The following is a 25,743-nucleotide window of genomic DNA, read 5'->3' as shown; positions in this document are numbered from 1 at the left end:
TAACAATGTTAAGCCTTCTATTCTATAAACACTGTTAAGTCTCCATTTATGTATCTAACCAAATATCACATTACCATCAATCCCTAATATCATCTCAACACTTTTCATTTTTATCCAACAACATCCTCACATAACTAAAAGCTCTAAGATAAGCCATACCCTGAAAAGACTGTTCACATTTGTGCTTTTGTACCTTTTACAAAATATTTGCCAAAAATCCCTTCCCTACCCTCTCAAAAGCCTTCTCCTAAAGGCCCAGCTCTTCTCTTTGAGGAATTATCTGTTTATCCAAGCCTAATGATTTTTTTCATTCTTGAACCTCTTCTAGATCTTATATTTTATAGCTCCACCTAATGTTGCATGCTACCAGATATTGTTTGATACTCCTTTTTAAATTTTTTTGGATTTTTAAATTGAACTCTAGTTGATTTACAATTTTGTGTTAGTTCCAGGTGTATAGCCAAGTGATTCAGTTATATATGTAGATAGATAGATAGATAGATAGATAGATAGATAGATAGATAGATAGATTTAACAATGAATCCAGGGATACACCATACACATAACATGATGACAAACAATTAAACACAAATGCATGTGCTACAGTCTATTACATTTAAGAGTACAGAGGCCAAGAGTTCAGCTGGGATCAACTAATGGCAGTTAAATGGTTTCATTGAGGAACTGGACACTAAGCGTAGCCTTGAAGCAGAAGGTAATAAAATGTTGAGAAAAATATGATTCTGGGTAGGGTGAAGAGGATGAAAGGAAATGTGGCAGTAAGAAAAAAACCTGAACCTTGGAACGCTCAGATCTAAATTTCAATCCCAAAGCTTTCACTTACTGATAATCTAAAAGAAGTCCCAACTGCTGTTTCCTCATCTCTATGTTGTTAATATTGTTAAATTTGTGTGATGTAGAGAAACACAGAAGGGAATTACTGAAAGATAGAAAAAGAAAAGAAGGAGAAAGTAGATGGCAGACTGGGAGTGAAAGTTTCTGCAAAGGAGCCCTGGAAAGAGAGAAAGAAATCTGAGGTAAAGTAAACCCAGACCTAGCCTCCTATCTTGCAAGCATAGTGAACGTTAAGAATGAATAAGGGACATGCATGGCTTGAGCTATAGAGTCCCACACCTTGGTAGTAAACAACTCCAAATTTACAAAACCAGAAAAGCAATGAGTATTTGAAGAAAAGATGATGGACTGGGGAAAAAAATGCCACTTAAAATGCACACCATTACCAATAAGGTAGAACAAACTTACAACCATTTTCCTGATATTGGATGAGGGTTAGAAAGGGATATCCTATTTAAATGTATGTAGGGCTTCCCTGGTGGCGCACTGGTTGAGAATCTGCCTGCTAATGCAGGGGACACGGGTTCGATCCCTGGTCTGGGGGGATCCCATATGCCACGGAGCAACTAGGCCCATGAGCCACAACTGCTGAGCCTGCGCGTCTGGAGCCTGGGCTCCGCAACAAGAGAGGCCGCGATAGTGAGAGGCCCGCGCATCGCGATGAAGAGTGGCCCCGCTTGCCGCAACTATAGGAAGCCCTCGCACAGAAATGAAGACCCAACACAGCCAAATAAATAAATAAATAAATAATAATTAAATGTATGTAGCATGCAAAATATTAAATGTAAATTAATGATACTATACCTATTACAGCAAAATTTTGAAATGTGTAATTGATAGTCTCTTTCTTTACAATGCATTTTGATTGTTTTATTTCAGCAAAAGTTTATTTATATGCTTTCACTCATTTACTTCACACCACAGTTTTCTTTAAAACCTTAAGTTTCTTCAACTATGAATTCCTGAAACAATTAATCCTTAGTTTAGATAGAAAAGGTCTACTATAACTACCATGTATGCTGGTTGTAAAGATCAGCAAAAATCGTATGTAAAAGGATTAGTGCAGTAACTGACATATCATACAGCCTTAATATACTGCAGTTTTAGTAGTTATTATTTTGACTCAGATGTGCAAGGAGGCTGGGGAAGGAAACTAAAAGAGACAATAATGTACTTTTCCTGAGTAAAGTAGAGAGTATGTACTTAAGAAATAACACTGGTATCCAATGTCAACAAGATCCTGGGTTATGACTGGCAAAAAATGGGAGAGCAACTATATGCTGTTATTCAGAAGGGCTGCACAAACAAAGTGACAGTTGCAGAAGAATAATCTTGGGACCAGGATAAGGATAAACTGGGAAAGATCAGCTGAAAGAAGCCCACAGACACAAGGAATAAGAGAAAGACCTGGCCCAGAAATGTGGCCCAGAGAATGAACACAAAAGAAGAATCTGAGGGACATTCCAAAGAAAAAAAATATACAATACAATAAAATATTAATGGGTAAAATGAATGAAAGAATAAAAGATGACTAGAAAGTTTACATCTAAAGTGATGAAAAACAACACAGAAAACACAGGTTGTTCATATCAAGGGAAAGAAAAAAGAATAAGGAAAAGAGGAATTAAATTTCTTTTATGATGAATTTGAGATAAAAATAACATATACGTGAAACAAATGAATAGGTCTACATGCACTGAGACTGGGATACAAAGGGAGTAATTTATATAGTCATTTATAAAAATCAGTTCATTGGCTGAATACAAAAATGAGGTCAAGAAGCTCAGCTTGGAAGAGAAGCATTCTTACAATGCAGGGTGAAAAACAGGAGGATCTATATAGAAGGAGAACCTAGAAAGCCTCTCTTTCTCTCTCTCTCTCTCTCACAAACACACACACACACACACACACACACACAGAGACACACACACACACACATACACCAACAAAAACAAAGAAACAAAAAAATCAAGGAAAGGGACATGGATCTCATTAGAAATAAATGACTATAATGACACTGAAAAGTTTAAGATGAGGTCTAAGAAAAGGTTACTTGGATGTCTCAAAAAGTAGGTAAATAATTTTTAAAGCAATAAATTTGACAGAACGTTAAGGCTCGAAACTAAATACAGAATTTTACCGTGTTAAATTTAAAGTTGCACTTTATATCTGTTTATTGGACTTGATCATTTTTGTTATAAGAGTGGGGGAGTAGAGGAGAAAGTTCCTTACAGTTAAGAAGTAAAGCCAGTTGGTATGGACCACTTATTTGTAAAGATTAGCACTAAAAGAACAAATGATAACACAGTTGTAAAAAAGGCAACAGGAAAAAAGCACACTGAAAATAATTTATAAAAAAAGAAAGAAATACAAGCATCCAGTAAACATCTTAAAAGATGCAAAAACAAGAAATTATCAAATTATTCAAGATTTTATAACACAATATTCAATCTTAATCTTAAGGGTGCAGTAGATTACTCTTCAACACACTCCTGGGGAATACAAATTGAACAACCTTTCTGAAGGGCAGTTTAGCAATGTGTTTCTAAAGCATTTTAAATGTAATGCATTTTGACATAGTAATTCTGCTCCAAGGAAGTACTTTCAAAGAAATAATCAGAGATATTCACAATGATTTTTATATAAAAATGCTAACCTGATCAATACCTTGAAACAACATACTAGTATAACAATATGAACAATAAATGGTTCATATATATAACACTATTTATTTATTTATTTATTTTATTCATTTATGGCTGTGTTGGGTCTTCGTTTCTGTGCGAGGGCTTTCTCTAGTTGTGGCAAGTGGGGGCCACTCTTCATCACGGTGCGCGGGCCTCTCACTATCACGGCCTCTCGTTGCGGAGCACAGGCTCCAGACGCGCAGGCTCAGTAATTATGGCTCACGGGCCTAGCTGCTCCGCGGCATGTGGGATCTTCCCAGACCAGGGCTCGAACCCGTGTCCCCTGCATTGGCAGGCAGATTCTCAACCACTGCGCCACCAGGGAAGCCCCCATATATATAATACTACAGCATAATATATCCTTAGATATATTCTATTGTTAGAAAAGTATTTAGTAATGTTATATAGTATAACATATTATTTGAGCATAGGCTCTGGAATAAGATATCCTAAGTTCATAGCCAGACTCTGCCACTTATTTGCTGTGACTATATAAGAGGAGCCATTGTTCCTTATATCTAAAACAGAAATAACAATAATTTTATATATTTAATCAGGGTTATTAGAGGGATTAAATAAGATACAAAATATAAAGAACACAGCATATTGCCTGACATATAGTAAGCGCTCAACAAATATTATCTTGATGAATAAAATGTACAAAAACCCATAAAGCTATATATTCACTGATTTTAATCTCGTTAAGTAAGTAAACAAAGGCATATGCACAGAAAAAACTCTGGAAGAAAATTCACCAGCAGGATTTTAAGAGTGGTCAACTCTACATGGTGGGATTACATGAGATTTTTATTTTCTTCTTTACATTCTTCTACATTTTCCAAATTTTCAACCATGAACATGTATTACATTTATAACTCTAAAATGTTCTCTAAAATTAGCACATGCTTATTTGACAACTGATGATGGCATTTTACAGTGACTGTGGAAATAGTCTAAAAAGTTTTCCTCTAGACTGAAGCATTATAGTCCCTTGTTCTTTATTAAAGATGCATATGTGAATAACCATAAAATAACTAGACTAAAGGTTCTGGACTCAAAGATTTATAATCTCTAACCCAAAGCCAAAAAGACATTTTCTCAAAAAGGTAACAGATGGGAGAACTCATACAAATGGTTTTGAGCTTCTGTTTTTCAATAGAAATTTTACAGTGTTTATCATATACAATTAACTTAAGCAGAAAATAAACAATATTGATATTTATATTATAGCACTTCCTAATTTTCTTAATTCATCTGTGTCAATGTCCTTATGTTCATGCACATCCATGAGTCTAAAATCAGAAAAAAAATCTGGAAAAAGTTCTAAATGGAAAAAAAAAAAACCTGTCAACCTAGAATCCTATACACAGAGAAAATATATTTTAAAAACTCAAAGGTGAAACAAAGACTTGTTCAGATAAACAAAGCTGAAAGAATTCATCACGAGCAGACCTGGTGATATAAAGGACGTCCCTTAGGGAGAAGAAAAGTGATGCTAGGTGGAAATACGGATTCCACAAAGGAATGAAGAACACTGGTACTGGGCTTCCCTGGTGGCGCAGTGGCTAAGAATCTGCCTGCCAATGCAGGGGACACAGCTTCGAGTCCTGGTACTGGAAGATCCCACACGCTGCGGAGCAACTAAGCCCATGCGCCACAACTAATGAGCCTGCGCTCTAGAGCCCGCAAGCCACAACTACTGAGCCTGCATGCCACAACTACTGAAGTCTGCATGCCTAGAGCCCGTGCTCTGCAACAAGAGAAGCCACCGCAATGAGAACCCCGCACACCACCATGAAGAGTAGCCCCCGCTCTCCTCATCACCTCAACTAGAGAAAGCCTGCACGCAGCAACAAAGAACCAATGCAGCCAAAAAAAAAAAAAAAAAGAACACTGGTACTGGTCACTGAGAAGACAGAAGATAGTCGAGCTTTAAAGCATTCCATGCAACAGGAAGAGTGGCAACAGACGTTTGAGTGAATTTGCTCTCTGCATTCAGAGCCCAGTGTAAGAAAGGAGCATCCCACAACTAAATTGCAGGTTTCTGATCCTACATAATTCTTCCTGCCTGCCTTAATACAGCAAGCCTTAAGGGGATGAAGAGAGCTCAATATTATTTGATTATTATTTTCATTAAAAGGGTATTAATTTTTAAAACTTTTTTTCTCATTTCAAAGTGATAAATTCATTACAGAAAGGATCTGAAAATCTGATACAAAATTAAAACAAGGAAATAAAAGCCACCTTTAAATTAGAAAAGAGGGAGGCAGGGAGGGAGGGAGGGAAGTTCTACAGAGTTTGCTATTTTATTTGAAGGGCATTTCAATTTACTTTTTAGAGGTAAGTTGTGTGGTGATTAATGTGGAGACAAACTCAAGAAACTGTAAAAATGAGCATAAGAAGGATGAGACGTAGAAACGATTGGACAGGGATGACAGGAATAAATAATATCAGTTACAAAAAAGGGCACCTGTTCAGGGTTACTGCTACCATGGACTGACCCTACAAACCACAAGGTCATGAACCAGCAGGCTACTTACTACATAAGTGGTTATTACGGTAGGGAAAAGTTTTTTGGCATCTGATACCCACTTTGCTTGAATCTCTTACCCTGAGAGAAGGTAACTTTTAGATGCAACCTCACTAGTAGTAGTTGATAATACCTCTCAAATCTTGGTTCATAATCAGAAGCACAGAAAAGACAAAGGATGAGTCCTGGTGGTAAAAATTAAATGGACGGCTCTCTGCATTAGATCACCCCAGAGTAGAAAGAATACAGATAACAGACTTCCCAAAATTTTTCCAGAATAGCAGAGGAAATAGCCTGTTTTTCCCTGGGAACACTGTCTACTGGAATGGAATTTACAGGAAGGTAGCTGGCTAGTTTGTAAAAGGCATCTAGTCCTGGCCATTTCTTCAACGTTTCCATGCGCTCATAAACACACGTGTGCGATACGACTGCTCTTCCACCTCAGTCCGATGTTTCTGAAATCCCTCAATTCTGAATCTAAAAACCAGAATCAGTGGGGGTAAGGCTAGTAAAAATATCTAAGTTGGAGTACTCTGGAGTTTGTTTAATGTTATTGGGTAGTTATTTATTGACATGATGTATCTGGGATGGGGAAACAAAAACAAAAATCCTACCTCACGGGGCTTATGTCAGCAAAGCAACCAAGGATGAATGAAAAGGAAACAAGCTGGAGCAACATTAACGCTGGACAACAGAGAGTTGTCGCCAAAATGCTAGGCAGCAAAGTGTTAAATGCGTATGAAAATACATATCATAGCAGTAATATCCCCAAACTCTCTAAGGGGTGAAGACGCTTAATTAGAAGAGTGACAAAAGAGTGTGTGTGCAGAGAGGAAACCACTGACTAAGGAATTAGGATATATGGACACAATGAAAACAGAAGTTCCCATTCAGGGCTGTCCCAGGCTTGAGGATACCTCATGGGGACACATAGGTCCTGCAAGGAGGGAGAGTTTGCTGCAGGGTAAGCAGAAGAATAGGACTCTTCATCTGTTTTATATGTTAGTGTTACCAGAAAGATTGTCCAAAATGATTAAAATCGTTTAAACCAACACATGAATGAGGATAAACTACATTGCACCTTAAGTTCAAATTTGATTAGCTTTTCCAAAAAACTGAAAAATAAACAGGACAGTGTTCTAAAATGACAGTGTTCTCAAGCAAAAGCTTGAGAAAAAAACATAAGGACCCAGAAACAAAGCAGATTTTAAATGCATTTTCAATTTGCCTCTTTAGCCCAGCATTATTAATATCTTTTGTCAGTTACCATCCACATGATTTATTCTACTATCAGCATTTTCAATTGTGCTATTATAAAATTCATTTTGCTTTATAGATTCATTAAAGAGGACTGGAGAAATAATTAGTGTGTTAAAGTGTCCTGTGTACATTCATAAAATTATGGCAGCAAAAACTAATGGTTAATATATTTAGCATTATTTTAATAAAAATTTAGAACTAACACAGAAAGTGTAAATGGCTATCATGCCACTCAGCTAAATTACAAGATAAACTATAAGAGGCAAAGTAGCCAAAAAAAAAGGAGGAGAAGAAAAGAGCAGAAAAAGAAAAATGTTAGGTCCCAGTACTAAATGTCTTGAAAGAGATTAAAGCACAGGTATTCATTCATTCAACAAATATTTACTGAGCACCCCCTACGTTTCAGGTGTCATATGAAAAGATACAGACAGATGTGAAGAGACATTTAGAATGTTAAGACATCATATCAAATAATAAGGAAGACTCAAAACTTTTTAACTATACTAGATGACTCCGGAGATAAATATCCATGGCAAATTTTTAGAAGTACTCAAAATGTGATGAGTTTATGAGACATTTGGAAGGGGTAAAAGCAACACAACAAAAATGGCTTCTTGTATTGTGGGTGGGACGGGCAGAGGAGGGAGAAAAGAATTTCTCTATATACCTGTTTATTTGACATACCTTGAAGGAAGTTTGCCCAAATCTGAGATTAAACTGAAATCATTTCCTTAAGTAAAGAAGAGTTATTAAGAAGCTAGAAGCAAGCTAGAAAGCTATAACACAGACTCAATCTTTTAAAGCTAAAAGGAACATCTAACCCAGAACTTTAATTCTGTCCACAACTAAGGTCTGAAGAGTAACTTTCCCAAGGCCATATGGTGATAATTTTATTAATTTTAGTTGCAGTTTAAAATATATAAAATATTACATATTCCCTATACAAAATTAAATATTCCATATTAGATGAAATTTAAAAAAAAACACACAGACTAGAGTCATTCAACACTTTGGTGTATATTAAATCCAGGTTTTCTGAGAGAGAGAAAGAGAAAAAAGAGAGAGACAGAGAGAGATGGGGGCGAGGTGGGGGGAGTGATGAAAAGAATAGAAAACATATCCAGACAAGAATGGCACTATACTAATCATACTGTTTTGTAAATCCTTAATACAATATCTTTCTATATCAGTAAGTATACATAACAAAACTTTAAAAAATTATTGACTGCAGGCAGCAACCAGGTGTTCCTTTTGTAGTTTTTTAATACTGATACCTTTTAAATAGCAAACACTAAAATACTGTGCAAATGAGCATACCCATAATGGTCGTAATAATAGTGTAATAATTTATTGAGTTGGCCCAAAAGTTCATTCAGGTTTTTCCATAATATCTTACGGAAAACCCGAATGAACTTTTTGGCCAACCCAATAAAAGATGTGAACACTGCCATAGGTGCAATACTGTGACCACTTATTTTCAAATACACACACAAACACACAGTCAATTTTCATACAAAATGAAAGGTATGGAAAAGATCTCTAAAGTCCCTCTGACCACCAAAATCTTATGATTCTGTACCTATTTCATACATCTTTCTATAGTTTTTCATAAGACTTCCCATAATAACTATTTTTAATAAATTTCAAGCTTATGCCTACTTCAGTCAAGAACAGCTTCACACACAAACAGCACTGTGGAAGGTTTTTTATTTAGATATGCTTATTTAACGCATACAACAATCCTGCAATGTAGAAACCTGAAAATTAAGTAATTTGTTCAATATCCCCTAGCTGGTAAGTAGAGGGTATGAAATTAAGACTCCTGGTCACATGATCCCAAAGATTCTGCTCATTTCATTACATCAAGTTGTCATTTTTAATATATTCACTGAGGCATTTATTAAGCATCTATTATAACAACAGCAGGATTACTGTACTAGGTAAACATTCATTTAGAAGGACTGAGGAAATGCACACTGGGACTGATAAAGCAAAGTTCTCATATCAGTGTAAATATTATAACTACACAGGAGAACAAATCAGTAAATAGGTTAATAGAAAACAAACCTAATTTAAAAAATGAGTGACAGAAAAACAAATAGTTCTGAGTTTAGAACAACGGGAATTGACTGATGAATACAAAATTCTCTACTTTTTTGTTTTTTAATCAATTTGTAGTTTGGTTTGGCTTTGTGGCTCATTTACTTAAGAGAGGTGATTTATAATAATTTAATATGTTTGAATATTAACAGTAAGAATTATTTCCTATCACTTTAGAATGACTTAAGTTTTTCATAAAGCATGAAGAGAAAAGATACAGATTTTACAAACAAATTTTAGCTCACTTGGAAGAAAGGTTCTAAATTAATAATAGGAAATATTTACTACTACCATTATATAATTCATTGAAGGGGCAAAGAGGTTATTTCCTTAACTACTTTGAAAAGGAGGAAGACTTAATAAGTTACTTTTAAACACAAAATATTAATATCCCACTTTCTTTGTTTTAAGTGTGATAAACATTCAGTCAGCTGAACATTCAGTCAGCTGAACATTCACTCAAAACATTCATTTCAGACCCTCTCTGTTCAAGTGTTATGGGACTACAAATAAGGCTACTGGCTAAGATGTGGTCCCTAACCGCATAGAAAGAGATGGTACTGAAGGTGTGGCTTTCTATTTAAATAAATCAATTTAGTTCCTCTTGGGAAACATCTGTGTATATAAATACGTTTTTAAAATTATGAAACAAATAATACAACTATTGGTCTCATTGGAAATTCACAAATGATTTTCAACATGGTTTATTATTTCTGGATAAGCTGGTTGAGTGATACATACTTAAACCTTGAAAAAAATCAAAGCCAGTTATTCAATGTTCCTAAAAAAAATAAGATGACATTTCTTTGAATTTGGCACTCATATTTTTGAGTCTACTTTTATTTCTATTTCTGTTTCAGCCCCAACTTGATGCATCAGGAGCCTAGGGTCAGGATTAATCAAATCTTTAAAGATAGTTGTAGCTTGAGATGATGAAAGCTAAGACATAAAACAATGACCATCTGATGCTCTGGTGTGCATTCAAATTACCCAAGGTGGATGTTTAACCCTCTCCTAGAGACTTTATTTCCAGATTTAGGTGGCACTCAAGAACCTGTGTTTTTAGACAGAACACATTTTGAGAGACACTGATCTCCAGAATTACCATCATTGCAGAATTAGTTCCTATTTTCCCTCCTACCTCTGTCATTTTCAGAAGTGCCAGAACTATTATTATTTGTTTTGATATCTCTGAAGTGAAAACTATATGCTGATCTCCACAGTACATATTCTTAAATGATACACATCCATAATTCTGCTCACCTTCACTGGCTAGAGAGATGAATGGATAGATACAAAGGTAGACAGATATAGATAACAGATCCATCCACCTATTTATCTAATATACATTAAAGAAATGTATTCTGCCTGCAAATCAGAAAGTAATTCAAGTGTTTTAACATTTTCCACATCTGAGACACACTCTGAAATTCTGTTCTAAAAAGTCAAAAGAAAGCTACCATTGAAAGAAATTCCCAGAAACATTTCCTAGGAGATTTGAGTTATTAACAACAGTAGTTGGCTTACCTGCCATCTCGCTGAGCAGCACCACCTTCCGTCACTGTCTTGACAAATATTCCCAGCTTTTCAAGTCCAGCATCTGCTCCAACACCCATTCCAATAATACTTATACCAAGTCCATCCTCATCTATGAAAAGGGGAAAAAAAAATGAAACAACCTAAGTTTTACACTCATCCACAATTAGCTGCTGAGATCTATTTGCTGCTTTTAATTTTGTTCTTTGTGAACTATGTTGATATGCTTCCTTTGACAGAAATTTTATTCTATGCTGGGGAGCAAAGATGTCAAATTAGACCCCTCAAAAGGCTCATTAGTTTAGTCTCATTTTACTACTGCCGGTGGCTCTTCCATTGTGATCCCTCAAAAAGGTAATAATTTGGTTATTGAGCAATATCAATCTGCCTGACTAAATAATATAATATTTTTAAGCACAGACCATACATACTCAAACATATATATATATTATTTAAATAAATGTGATCATAATATATCTGGAATTTCCCCTTTATTTATGCAGTCTTCTTTTCTTTTTTACTTGGTCCATATTCCCATTCATGTTAATAAGATGGTATGTGTCTCTCAGTACTTTCCTCTGTCCTACTATACAAGCATATAAACGTATCATCAGATACGATATATACATTATATGCATATAATTAAATATACATATTATATATGGCTTAATTTTCCATCTTATTTTCTTTACACAAACAAGATCATATTATACCTACTTCTCTCTGTAGCTTACTTTTCTAATCCAATGATACCTCATGGATATCAACTTACATAGCCTTAAATCACTTATAATGCATAATATTTCATGGTGAGAAGCTGTCGTAACTTATCCAACCATTTCTCTACTAACAGGCATTCACTTTCGTTTCCATTTTATTGGACCTTTGAACAATACTGACAAACACGTTTTTTAATTCACTTACAAATCCATACTTCCAATTCTCCTCTCTGTGAACGCATATATTTTAACATTAATGAAATAAAAGATACACTATTTGCATTCCACATTTTTTGGTTAACATTCAAAGTTATTTTCTGATAGCCTCAAAGTCTTTATAATAATGGTGTATTAGCTGCATAAAAAAATAGATGGTATTAGCTAGTCAGCAGTGGTGGATTGTTAAAGGAAAACGGGCTCATGTGCTCAATAGAATACTTGATGCTTTTAAAAGCCTTTTTAGCAATAACCTTTAATTTGCTAAGTATTCTCAACTAGTAATTTTTTGAGTAAGGTTCATCTCATTGATTATTAGTTACTGACAGCTTCTGCTTTAAGTATTTCTAAGTACAACTCATAATCCTACATCTTTATTCTACATATGTTTAAAAATATGTCATTTGGCAAAAGTGATGTGTTTGCTCAGCTGTGTGCTAAAGAAAGCTATGTAGAGTGCTCTCCCTGGAGGAAACGTTTGATGTGATCCCCAGCTGAAGGCACGTCCTCATTGATTCTAGGCACAGGTATCTACTATGAGAACTGCTGACTAAATGAGTGATCACTGGAGACTTTCCTTCCTTCCTTACATTTAGAATATTTGCACACGTCATTTCCCATATTTATTACATTCTAATCGTTTCTCCAGTATAGATATTCATGTTCATCAAGAGGCATTCTCCTGCTAAAAACTTTTCTACATTCATTACAGTTTTAGAGTTTCTCCCCAGAATGAGTTTTCTTATGCACATGAAGGTTAGATCTGTGCGAAGGCTCTTCCTCATTGGTTACATGTATAAAGTTTCTTCTCTCCCACATGAATTCTCTTATGTTTATAAAGGTTAGCTGTATTGCTGAATTATTGCACATATTCATCATATTCATAGGGTTTCTCTAGAGTGTGAATTTGTTCATGTTGATAAAGGGATGAATGATGACCAAAAGCCTTCCCAGTGTTTACATTCAAAGAAGTTTATTTTTCTTCCTCCCGTGTGTTTGCTCTTGTGTAGTTTAAGAGATGATCTCTGTAGACTTTTCCACATTGAAAAATGTCATAGGGTTTCTCTCCTGTATGAAATCTCTGATGTATATTAAGTATTAGCTGAATTCTTATTCATATTCTTTGTATTTATAGGACTTTTTCTTCATTATGAATTATCACGTGTCAAGCCAATATTGAGTTCCCATACTCAGTATATTGAAAGGGCTCCCCTCAAATGTTGATTTTCTGTACTATCATGCCATTAAATATAATAGTTACTTCCTGCAAATAACCTGCATGAAAATTATATCTGAGTTTTTAAATCCATTTTCCCTGCCTGGACTCAGGCTTTAGTAAAATTATCTTCCTTCCTTCCATAGCTCCTCTTGATGCTCTAACTGGAAAATTACTCAGATTTGCAAAGCTGAAAACCCAACTGTGGGCAAAACTATTATATTAGCTTGAGCCATCCTCAATTCCATTGCAGACCATGTGAAAGACATGGTGATAACCGAAGGAAAATTAAAGAAAGAGTATGATCAACCCACAGAGACCAGGTGACTAATCTCATCTCTGTACAGCTTCTCTGAGATGTCAAGCATGGGTGAAGTCCAAGCCACAACTTCAAGGCCCTGATTCTTGTGGTTGCACCATCAAGAACCCAATAGCCATCCTGTCTTCCTCTGTATATACTCTCCTAGGAACAGGCAGAGCACTAAGTATGCAAAGCAGCCAGGACAAGATGGAAAAGACTATAAGGCTGTGTTAGGAAGATGTTATCACCACCCTCTGGAGCTCAGAGCTTATTTTCTCTACCAGGAAAAAAAAAATCTCATGTTAAGTTCAGCATTCCCCTCAATGCTAGTGAGATTTGAGCTTGTATTCATATGAACTTGGGCCATTAGATTTCCTCTGAAGTAAAGTGCCAATTTTTCTAATGAGTTTTGCCTGACTCTTTTTTTCTCATCATTTCCGAAGACTCTTAGAATATTATAGCTATTAACTCCATGTCATCTATAATGAATATTTCCCCCTTCAAATGTATCACTTATCTCTTGGCTTTGTTTGACAATATTGCCTTTAAGAGTTTAAAATTTTGGATGAGTGAATTGGTCCATCTTTTCTTTTATAATTTCTGATTTTCCATTTTGGTTAAGCCCCTCCTCCCACAAGCCCAGATGATAAATGTAGACATAAATTTTCATCAAATATCTTTGTCATTTTTAATATTTTATTATTTAATTCATGTAGAGTTTTTATATATGATATAATGAAAATGAAGTTTTCCAACTTAATACTCTTTCAGATAGATGCTTTAAGCCAGAACAATTTGTAAAGCACCCTGTTACTTCTAAATTAGAGTATCTTATGTGTCATGTTATTAAATTCTCATGTACGCTAACATCTTTCCCTGGACCTTGTATTTTGTTCCACTGATCAACTGCTATATGTATACAATTTGTTCTGATTACAGAGGCTTTACATTACATTCAGATATTTGGGAAGTTAAATCCGTTCACATTCTTTTCCATACTTCCCTTAGGTCTGTATTTTTCCATATAAAATTTAGTATCGTATTATGCAATCCCCTCTAACAATGAAACTCTGATGGCAGTTCTACTTGAACCGCATTAAATTTATTTATAAATTTATAGGTATAGAAGACAGAATAGGAGAGACTTTCCTATACTGAGTCTTCTCATCCAAGAATACAGAATATCTATTTGCTCAGATCTTGTATCTTTAATAGCTATAATACAACTTTTACAGCTTTAATAGCTACAAAACGACAATGATATATCACCTCACACCTGTTACAATGACTATCATCAAAAAGATAAGAGATAACAAGTGTTGGGAAGGATGGGGAGGAAAGAGAACTCTTGTGCACTCTTGGTGGGAATGTAAATTGCTGGAGACACTATGTAAAACAGGATGGAGATTCCTCAAAAAATTAAAAATAGCTACTTCATTTAGTTCTCTTCTAGTTTAATTTTTCTAGTTTAACTTTTACTATGAAATGTAGCATACAAACAAAAGAGTTTATAAAAACATTTACCTACAAAACATTGTGTAAAACAAAAATAAAGCAAACATTCATGTACCAACAAAGACAGAAAACATTACAAATACCCCAAAAACCCACTATGTAAGCCTCCCTGAAATCATAACTCTTCCTTTGGTAACCATTATCCTAAACATGGTGCTAACCATTCCTTCCTTTTCTTAATACTACTTTTTAAAGCTACTTATTTGTATATTTCTAAGCAATATGCTGTTTAATTTTTCCTGGCTTTTAAATTTAAATAAATGGAATTGTACTGAATGGCTTCTTCTGTGATTTGCTTCCCACCCCGCCTCAACTTCATGTTTGTAAGAATCATAACACACTGCTACATGGAACTGTGGCTCCTTCATTTTTACTGCTGAGTAATATTTTATGGAATAGATATGCTACAATTTATATACCTTTTCCTATCATTGATGATTACTCAGATTGCTCTCATTTTTGCTATTGTAAGCAATACAATGGCCCACAGCCAAATCCAGCTGTCTTTGTATGGGCCATAAGCTAAGAATGTTTTTTACATTTTTAAATGGATGAAAAGTGTAAGCTTCACTCTTACATTCTCTTTAACCTCAAATGAAAGTGTCTTTTATAGGAACAATTATTGGCCAATGATGTTTAGTGTAATAATTGGTATTCTTCATATATTTTTCATCCAAGCAATTTTATGCTTAATACTTACATAGTTTTCAACTCTCTTTCCCTAACATTTGCTGTTTCGAACAAGCTGTTCTTTGTTTCTTTTCCTCCTTGCTAACTGAGAAGTATGAAGGAGATGTGTTCTTTAAGTCCTTACATATAAGCAAATTTCTTTCTTTCATCAGGATAGGTAAATATTCTGGGATGGATATAGGGTTCTTGGATCATTATCCTTTTTCTTCTCAGTGGTGTGTGAAATCATACATATGCCTCCCCACTCCCAGTGTTACAAATAAGAAGTCTGATGCTAGTCTAATAACTTAAGTACCTTTGCTTCTTTGTTTGCTTTGATTTTGGCCTGGTATTTTATAAGATTTTCACTTTATGTTTGAAGATTAGGATTTTCTCAGGCTATGCCTGAGTATGAGAATTTTTTTTAAAGTCCTCTCACTTGCAACAAATTGGCTAGGACCTTTAAATTATGAGGTTCAGGTATTTTTTGAGCTCAGGAAAATTTCTTCTATTTTGTCTAATATGTCTCTTGTCCTGTACTGTCTTTTCCCCTTCTGTTACAACTTATATGTTGGGTCTCCTTCATGATTTTTCTTGGATTTTTTGCTCTGTTTGAAAATTTGAAAATTACTTTGGAACATTTCTTATGCTTGACCTTCTAGATCACCAATGTGAGTCTCAACAATAACTATCCTTTTCTCTTCAATTCCTCTACTGAAATTTTTAATCTTAAAATAAATATTTTTGTTGTTGTTAATTTGCTTAAGAATGTCTTTTTGTTAATATATAAATTTATTTATTTTTTGGCTGTTTGGGTCTTCGCTGCTGCGTGCGGGCTTTTCTCTAGTTGCGGCGAGTGGGGGCCACTCTTTGTTGCGGTGCGCGGGCTTCTCATTGCGGTGGCTTCTCTTGTTGCGGAGCATGGGCTCTAGGCGCGTGGGCTTAAGTAGTTGTGGCAAGCAGGCTCAGTAGTTGTGGCTCGCCGGCTCTAGAGCGCAGGCTCAGTAGTCGTGGCGCACGGGCTTAGTTGCTCCGCGGCATGTGGGATCTTCCCGGACCAGGGCTCGAACCCGTATCCCCTGCGTTGGCAGGCGGATTTGCAACCACTGCACCACCAGGAAAGCCCTAAGAATGTCTTTTTAAAGCCACACTTGAACATCTTTATTTGGTTTCTTTGGGGTTTTTTTGTTATTCAAGTTGTCATCTGTTTGTTCTGCTTTTTTCCAAAGCTCTCTGAGATGTACTATTTTTCTGTTCATTAGGTCCTAGTTCAGTTCCCAGGTGATGATTTATGATGGTAAACACAGCAGGCTCTGGTCCCGTAGGTCCCCAGTTACTGTAGCAGGCAGTCTGTGATTCCAGGGAGAAATCAGGAGCAAGCCCCTCTGCTCCTGTCCTCCCTGCTTTCCTTTAGCTTTCTCCCCTCAGAGATGAAGAGGATTCCACTGCCTTCATTCCAAAAATCCACCATTTTCTAAAGGCCCAGCACTCCCCCTATCTACTACATTCAGAATCTAACCATGACCACTCTCCCTCCACCAAAAAACCCCAAAACAACCACCTGCCCCAAACTCTCACTTATGGCAGCTCTCTCTGGACTCCTCACCTGCACCAGTGCTTTGCAAGAGTACCAAGAAAACATCAGACCTCACTCACACCTCCCTACTCCTAGTCGCCAACCCAGCCAACTAAAGTAGATGGGTTTCAGTGGGGTGGGTAAGGGAGGAGTCTTTCAATCCACCATCTATACAGAATTCATATAAACTATTTTTGAAATTTAATAAATAAAACCCTCCATGAGAAATAAAGCTTTATCCAATCCTTAGGGGGGAAAAAGGCTATACTTAGGAAAAATAAAGTCATTTCTACATTATTAACATAGCAATATAATGTTATTAACACTGTAGAGCTCATATACCTTTCTCTAGTTCCACTGGGAAAAGTTCCAGCTTTTCTACACGCTTTTCAAGTTCATACTCGGCTGAAGCAGCCACAGGGTCAACTTCATCATTTCTCCTGTCATAGTCTTCATTGGAGTATGTGCTGAAGACCTGTAGTAAGATATCAACAAAAAGATGAAAATCCAGAAAAGACAGTTTTCTTGATTTAAAAAAAATCTGCTACATATCCAAAACTACGTAAGTTAAAAATTTTGTACGAAGAATTTCTTCTAAACAACTGTTTTGTCATAAAATCAACTGAGATGTTAAGAAAAGGAAAACTGAATCAGAATAAAAATAACTTACTAATTTAAAAAATGTACCACCTTTAATAATTTGAGAGACAACATTAGCCACAGAATACATTATATAGTTAGCAACATTTATCACTTTTTATAGAATCAGAGTATACCATATTAGCTGCAATAAAATTAAGGTAAAGCATCTTGAGGCTACCAAAGCAAATACCCACACTGAACCCATTTCATGCTATGACCTATACAAGCCCTGATGTTGCAGTGTGCTGGTACTAGAATTATATTTCAAACACAGAATCATTGAAACTGACTTCTATTCTATTCTGTACTGGGCTGTGTTAAGCTCTCATTTGTCATCTCTCATTTTACTTCCATGTAGATATAAATTAAATCTTCATTGAACCTTTTAATGAAATGACTATCAAAATATTGCTCAAGAGCTGCAGAACAAACAGGATATTGGTAGCTCTTTCTTTCTGACCTAAATCATTCAAAAGACTACTAAATGTGGTCTTCAGATGTAGCTGTAAGAAAATTATTGTCCTTCTTTCTGCTGAAATATGTTTTATTTGAAAAGTAACTGGAATTCGGTATACAATCCCTCACTTAATACACTGAAGAATATTTTTAAAAAAGAAATGTATAATTCATCAAGCCTAATTAATTTGCATGATAAAAACTGACATTTTCAATTAAATTCAACAATTATGAAGTATCTAGACTGTGCCTGACAAAACTTTGTCATGTCCTCCAAAATCTTAAAATCTAGGAGTGAGTAGTTTTTTAAAAAATATACATTAAAAAGTGAAAATAAAAACATCAATAGAAAGCAGGACAGAAGGTCAGAGATGAAAGAAATTAAGTCTATTGCCTATAAAGCTGGCCCTGCTAGTCCAGATGTGCTTTACATTCATATTATTGGAAAACTGGCAACTCTTACATGCTGTATATGGTAACCTATAAACCAGAAATACATACTGCGTACAAAGAAACAGATGTAGTGTGGTTCCTAATTCTACATACTTCTCAAAATCGTGTCATTTACAGGTTTTGTACCAGAATGCATAACTGTTTTTCTTCCTGACTTTCAACATGTTTTCATAGCCTTGTACCATTCACTTGGTCTCTACCACATTTCTCCACCATAATAAACATTTCTGCATCAAAATGAACACTTCTAAACTATGGGGTTTGTACCTTTTAAATTAATCTTTTCATAAAATATGCTTCCTATGCCCCTTCCATAGAACCTTCCAATATTTTTCTTAAATTGTCAGGTTTATGACTTTCTCTTAGACAGCCTTTTTGATCTTTCACTTCCCTTATATGTTTTGGTAATCACTTATTTATTCATTCATCAAAAATTTACAAAGAATCAACTCTATGCCAGACATTGTGCTAGACACTGAAGAAGGCACAGTTTCAAGTAGCTCACAGCTCAGTAGGGACACAGAAATCAAAATAAACAACTAAAATATATGTGATAACTGAGGTAACAAAGGAATATACCAAGTAATTTTTTTATTGTCATGAATTTCATGGAGGGGAAAACATTTGAGTTGAATCCTAAAGAATAAACAAGGATTCACATATTCAAATGTAGAAGAGGTGGAATGTATATTTCAAATATAAGACACTAGAAAAAAATCTATATCTGTATCTTTTGGAAAACATCGACAGTTGAGTAGACCACAGTGCAGCATGCCTAGGGGAACAAACTTTAACAACACACAAAAAAAGTTAGTTGGATCTGGAACGTACATGTCCTGGAAACTATTGGCAGAGATGACTGGAAATTATTCCATTGATGTTTGCCACTTGTCTACTTCTTCTAATAGGTTCAAGTATATGATTGCTAAACAAGGATTCAAAGGATATTCATACTGGAACATAACTCAATTTTGCTACCAACTTAATGTGTGAATAAAAAAATGTGTGTATACATACACATGTATATACGTGTATATGTGTGTTTGTGTGTATACACACACATCTGCTATCAAATGTCCTTCCCCAATCAGTCTGGTTTATAAAGTCCATTTGGGGATATCCAGAAATTAAATAAAACAAACAGAAAACTAACTGTATGACTACATATTGGAAAACAGTACTTTAAATAATGTTTGAGGCATGTAGCAATCAGATGACCATATCACCATTTAATTCTGTAGAGAAGAAATAATGTAATATACTTTTCATCTTCAGCTTGTTCATAGTCTGGTAAATTATGTGGGCACATAGGTAAAACCTATAAATACATGAAACAGAAAAGCCAGAATTCATTATTTGCAAGTTAAGCTTTTGTTTACCTGGAGAATCCAAGAGGTTAAACAGAAAAACTGTTAGAACGAACAAGAGTTCAGTGAAAACAGAATTTCAAAACTACCAAAAAAGCCCATAATAGCTTTAGAAAATATAACAGAAAAGATCAGAAATTATAAAATACTCAAGAATTGCTGATTATAAATGTGCAAGGATATCCTTTATCTATAAAACTTAACCGAAAAATTCAAAAAGCCTTGAATAAGTGTAATGCCATACTATGTTATTGGATTAAAATCCTTAATATTGTAAAAACCTCTATGATCCTAAATTACTGTAAATGTCTCTTTGCCCCAATTTAATTTATGAATTCAGGGCAATCAAAATTAAAATCCCACTAACATGTTTCATGGAAACTAACAAGCTGCTTGCAAACAAGGAATAAAGATGGAAATAGACTCTATCAGATACCAAAATATACAATAAAACTTCGTTTATTAAGGCAGTGCAGTTTGCCCCAAGATAGATCTATTTTTGTACTCTATTCTGTTTCACTCCTCTACTTTTCTATTCAAATTAGTTTGGGTGGTCTATTCAATAAATAGTAGGGAAAGAATGAGATATCCATCTGAAAAAAGATTCCTATTTCATATGATTAACAAAAAGTAAAACTTACATTGGTTAAGAACAAAAATTATAAACTATTAAACTGCTAAAAGAAAATATGGGACAATGTTTAACAGGCTAGAGAGGACATTCCCAAAAAGCCGTAGATCCTAGAAATCCTAAAGAAAATGAATAAACTATTTGATTAAAAATTAATGCTAAAAACTTCTAGGTAACAAAATATACCATAATAAAATTACAAAACAAGTCAAATATTAGAAGAATATATTGCCAAATATCAAAATGAAATATGAATATTCATAATATAAAAAGGGTTTTATCAACTTAACTACATCTGTAAGTAGGGGAAAGGAAACTGAGAATTCAACAAAGACATATTAATGTTTAATAAATGATGTAAAGATGCTCAACTTCATTAAAAATTAAGCAAATTTAAGAAGGAAATACTATATATTCACCCATAGTACGATTTTTTTAAAAAATGACTGCAACATCCAGTGTTTATGAGGATATAGGAAAAAGAATACACTTGGAAAAGCAGGGAAAAGGTCGCAATTTGAGAATAGCTATCAAGATTTTAAATGTAAATGCCTTTGATCCAATAACGCTATGCCTAAGTATTTATAGAGATACTTGTAAGTGTGCACAGATACCTGTGCAAGGAAGTTCATTACAGAACTATTTGTAATAGCCTAAGATGGAAAATTACCTAAATGTTCAATGATAGAGAAAATGTCTTACTAAATTATAATATATACAAATATGTAATTTCATGCAATGATTTAAAAGATCTATCTCTGCTGACATGAAAGGCTCTGAAATACATATATTATTTAACCAAAAAAGCACATGGCAGATACATCTACTGATATATCCTTTTGTATCTATTTATCTATTTCTATATATACATATATAGGTATAAATATGTTCTCAATTGGTATGATCCTAACTTTAAATTAAAGACCTCCTAGATTCTCTAGCTATGTAGCTCTTGCCAAATTGTAAAACCACTCTAAGCCTCAGTTTCATTATTCACAAAATGGCTATTATAATAATAATACCTACCACATAAAGTTGCTGTAAGAATGAAATGAGATAGTCCAAATAATCATGCTGGGTTCAATGTCAGGGGAGGGAAAGCTTTCCCAGGGTAATATGAGAGATAACAATATTGCCCCAGATACCTAAACTCACCTCATACTCTCATTTATAAATAAGTTTTGAATATTTCATCCACTATGATGCTTAATGCCCTTGGAACAAAAATCTGCAAGACTAATTTGGTAATATAATGTAGACTGGCCTGCCAAAATCCCTACCTGTGTCCAGAGCAATACACTATCATTACACAATGGCTCATCATCTGCCAGGCTTTGTTTTGCCTTGACCAGGTAGAACCTCAGAGATGAAAGGAAAATTGACCTAGGTAAAGACTCCCCCTTTCATCAATATGGTCATGACTCTTTCAGTATTCTTATAATAGTTCTATCATTTTTATTTATATTACCGTAACTGCTCTACAAATATATATGAATAGCTAATTACACAAATAATCATCAGAGCTCCATCATGATATCACTGCAATGCAAAAACACAAAAATTAAAGGCCAACAGCATCCTGGGTCCTAATATTCAACACCATTCAAGATATAAACATATATATTTAGTTCAGTCACCTTCACATTGTTCCTGCTTTATTTCACTGAGAAAAGCAAGCAAAAGGATGTTTAAGTTTAAGACTTCTTGTTTCAGAGCCAACGAGTGATAGTCTATTCCTTGATCAAAGGAACCAAAACAAGACCATATCCCTTGCTTTGCAGCAGAGGCAGGCTTTTAGGGATAACAAGTTTACAAATACAGTTAGCAATGACATTTCTGACCCAGCAACCCAAGGCTATGAAAAACGAATAAAGTTAAAATTAGCTTATAAGATTTCAACTAGAATCATTCTTTTTCACATTTCTGGTAGTTTTGAGCTCCAACACTTTTTCAAAACAACAGCAACATTTTTTTCAACAATAAGGAAGAAAAACCCTTATTTCCTTTACTTCCTTATGACGCATTTTCTTTAATCAATGCAGGTCAAAATGAATTCAGGATTTTCTGTAAATATTGACTGGAAGGAATCTCCCACAAGCTTCCACAAGGTCTCAGTTCCGCCTGTTGTCTGGGTTCTGCTGCACCTCCTGACGCGTCAAAGATAGAAAATGCTGCAGGTTGCTGTGTTTCAGATGATGGCTTAGCACAGCATGCTCCTGGAGATTAGCCACGTGTTCACATGCTTCCACGAACAGGCCGCACTTATCACAAGCCTCCTTGGCAGAACTCTAACTCACCTTCACATGAGACTCTCAACTGAAACTAAGAGAAAACATGGAGAAGACAGTCCATATCTTAAAGTTTTAAAAACAAATCTGGCGATAAACCATCCTCAGAAAGGAGGATCCTGACAGCCTTAGAACAATGTATAAAACTTCAGTTTTCTTTTCTTCCCTCACTGATTTATGATATAAGAATTACAGTTTCTTGATTGCCTACTGTGTGCCAGGGAGTATGTTAGGTTCTTGTTGCAAATTGACATAAGCCAAACTGAAGTTCACAATTATCAGGCATTTGGGGGTAAACGTTGGCAGTCTCCAACGATTCTAAATAAGTGAGAGCTTTCTGCTGCATATAAACACATTGATGAGCAGGAGGATGGAAAAAGAAGACCCACAGCTCTATCTTGCAAGCTCAATAAAGTCTCAGATTTCTGTCCTTTAGTTACTCTGACAAGTAACCTGCATGGAGGTATACTTAAAGCAACTGTGACAATATTCTACAGTAGGATGTGTCTAATTTTCTAACTGGATCCCTCAACGGAATCCTACATTTCAGAAAACAGGACCAAATGAGAACTAGAGTTAGGTGCTACTCTAAAAGCTTAGCTTGCTTGACTCAAAGTCCATTTACATAAAATATTTCTAAAACCAATCCACATATTTTCAACATTACGCATTTCACCAATTATTTGTAACATCCCCAACATTAATAAACCTTCCTATTTAAAGTATGCATCTCTGGAATGTAGACTTCTAATTAGGGACTTTCAAATACTAATCCTAGAGTGAAGATTCATGATTGTTATACCTAGAATGCTAATAAAGGCTCCTAAAACAAAGTTATTACCATAAATATGGTGATATGTGTGCTGAAATAACTGGAAGTAAATTACAGACAATATAAAACATTACACAAGTAATCTTTAACTCTTGTACCAACTGATCCAGTAAGTAAGGCAGAAAAGAGGAAAGATTTGAAGCTCAGAGAACAATATACATGGTATATATGAGGATAGCTAATAAAGACAAAGTCTATAAGGACAAAAGGTATATTTTACTAATTGTGAGCCTAGTGTTTTCATGAATAACTAAAGAACAGGAAGTGAAAAAACAAATATACTCTACATAATGGGAGGTAGACAGCAGGCTAGTCAAAAGGCAACACAAAGTGGCCTTTATTTGTCAGTGTTCTCCAGAGAAACACAACCAACAGGATGTGTGTGTATAAAATACTTAATACATACTATATTTGTATTTATATTAAACTAGATTTATTTTAAGCAATTGGCTCACGTGATCATAGAGGCTGACAAGTCCAAAATCTGCAGAGTAGCAGGCTGGAGACCCAGGGAAAAGTTGCTGTTGGAGTTCAAGTCCAAAGGATTCTCTCTGCCTCAGGAGAGGTCAGTCTTTTACTATTAAGGTCTTCAACTGGTTGGATGAGTCCCACCCACATTACAGAGGGCAATTTGCTTTATACTCAAAGTCTACCAATTTCAATGTTAATCTCACTCAAAAACACCCTCACAAAAACATCTAAAATACTGTGTGACCAAATATCTGGCCACCATGGCCTAGCCAAGTTGACACACAAAATTAACCATCACAAAGGCCTTAAAATAGAATATTCTCCGGCTCCAAAAACTAGCCTTTTGACATTTGATGAAGATAATCATATCTAGATAGTGTCTCTCTTATATCATTGGAGTGTTGTAAATTTTTTTATCCCCAGATACTCATAGAATCTACACAAAACCCATGATAAAATCAAACATACATTTTTGTATTATCAATGGCACCAATCACTTCATACTTGTAGATTATCAACAACCAAATATGAAGGATGTAAACTCTTCAAATTTGGAATAGCTGTGGTTGACTCTGTAGAAAGATAAATGCAAGGAAACTTTTTATGAAAGAACATTTTAAAATAAGTAGAGTTTTATCAAGGTAACATACAGAAATTATCAATGAAATAAAAAGATTAGAAGGTCCTATATCTCTTCATTTTGACAAAATAGAATTCAATTATAATTAGCACATTTATCTGCAAATATATATAGTTTAAGTACTTGAAAAATCTTAAAATTAAGTTTAATATCTCCTTACAAAATCAGCTTATGCCTTTAATGTAATCAGGAAGAAATTCCATCATAAATAGATACAAACTTAGCTCATTCTAAACTTGGACAAATTGTCCAAATTAGTGAGTTTTTCCAGTAGACAGTTAAACAGAAAACTGGGCAATTCCACTGATGTTCATGTTTTTCACTGTATTTTTCAAATTATAATAAACAATTAAACATATCCACGAGAAATTAGCAATGTTCTCTTTCAGCTCAGCCAAACTTTTAGTTTAAATCAGAGACATATGATTTACAAAACTGACAACTGTTAGCCAGCATGAAATAAATTGGTGGCCTTGGTCTTGTTTCCACTGGACAGGTGTCTCCATCACAGAAAAAATGAACTAATTGGCACCTTTTTTGGGGGGACAGGGTAATCTCCTTAGAGGAATACCTGACTTCCCATTCACAGAAGTTAATACTCTTGTACATATACAACAGAATGAGTTATGAAGTCAGGGTCTGTTCTAGCATTTGTTTTAGCAGTTGGTATTCACTTCTTCTTTTACTACCAGAGCCAGCACTGTGTTTCTAAAAGCCCATGGAGGGAGATTATTCTGAATTGTCTAAATAGGAAAACAGATGGGGGGGAGTACTATAGCATGT

At 34.9% G+C, this 25,743-nt stretch overlaps 1 protein-coding gene across 10 annotated transcripts in view; it reads right to left on the bottom strand.

The window, feature by feature from the left end:
- Window positions 1-25,743, bottom strand: part of PPP1R9A (protein phosphatase 1 regulatory subunit 9A) — a 288,124-nt gene that overhangs the window by 119,846 nt on the left and 142,535 nt on the right. For all 10 annotated transcript variants that reach the window (XM_036864289.1, XM_036864281.1, XM_036864284.1 and 7 more), the window contains exons 3-4: window positions 17,523-17,655; window positions 10,960-11,080 (exon numbers count right to left, since the gene is read on the bottom strand). In XM_036864289.1, the coding sequence (XP_036720184.1) occupies window positions 10,960-11,080; window positions 17,523-17,655 (254 nt within the window). The remainder of the gene's footprint in view (window positions 1-10,959; window positions 11,081-17,522; window positions 17,656-25,743) is intronic.

The sequence above is a fragment of the Balaenoptera musculus genome, chromosome 9, assembly GCF_009873245.2.
Source record: "Balaenoptera musculus isolate JJ_BM4_2016_0621 chromosome 9, mBalMus1.pri.v3, whole genome shotgun sequence".
Taxonomy (NCBI): Eukaryota; Metazoa; Chordata; class Mammalia; order Artiodactyla; family Balaenopteridae; genus Balaenoptera; species Balaenoptera musculus.
This window is presented reverse-complemented; position numbering and strand designations above follow the sequence as displayed.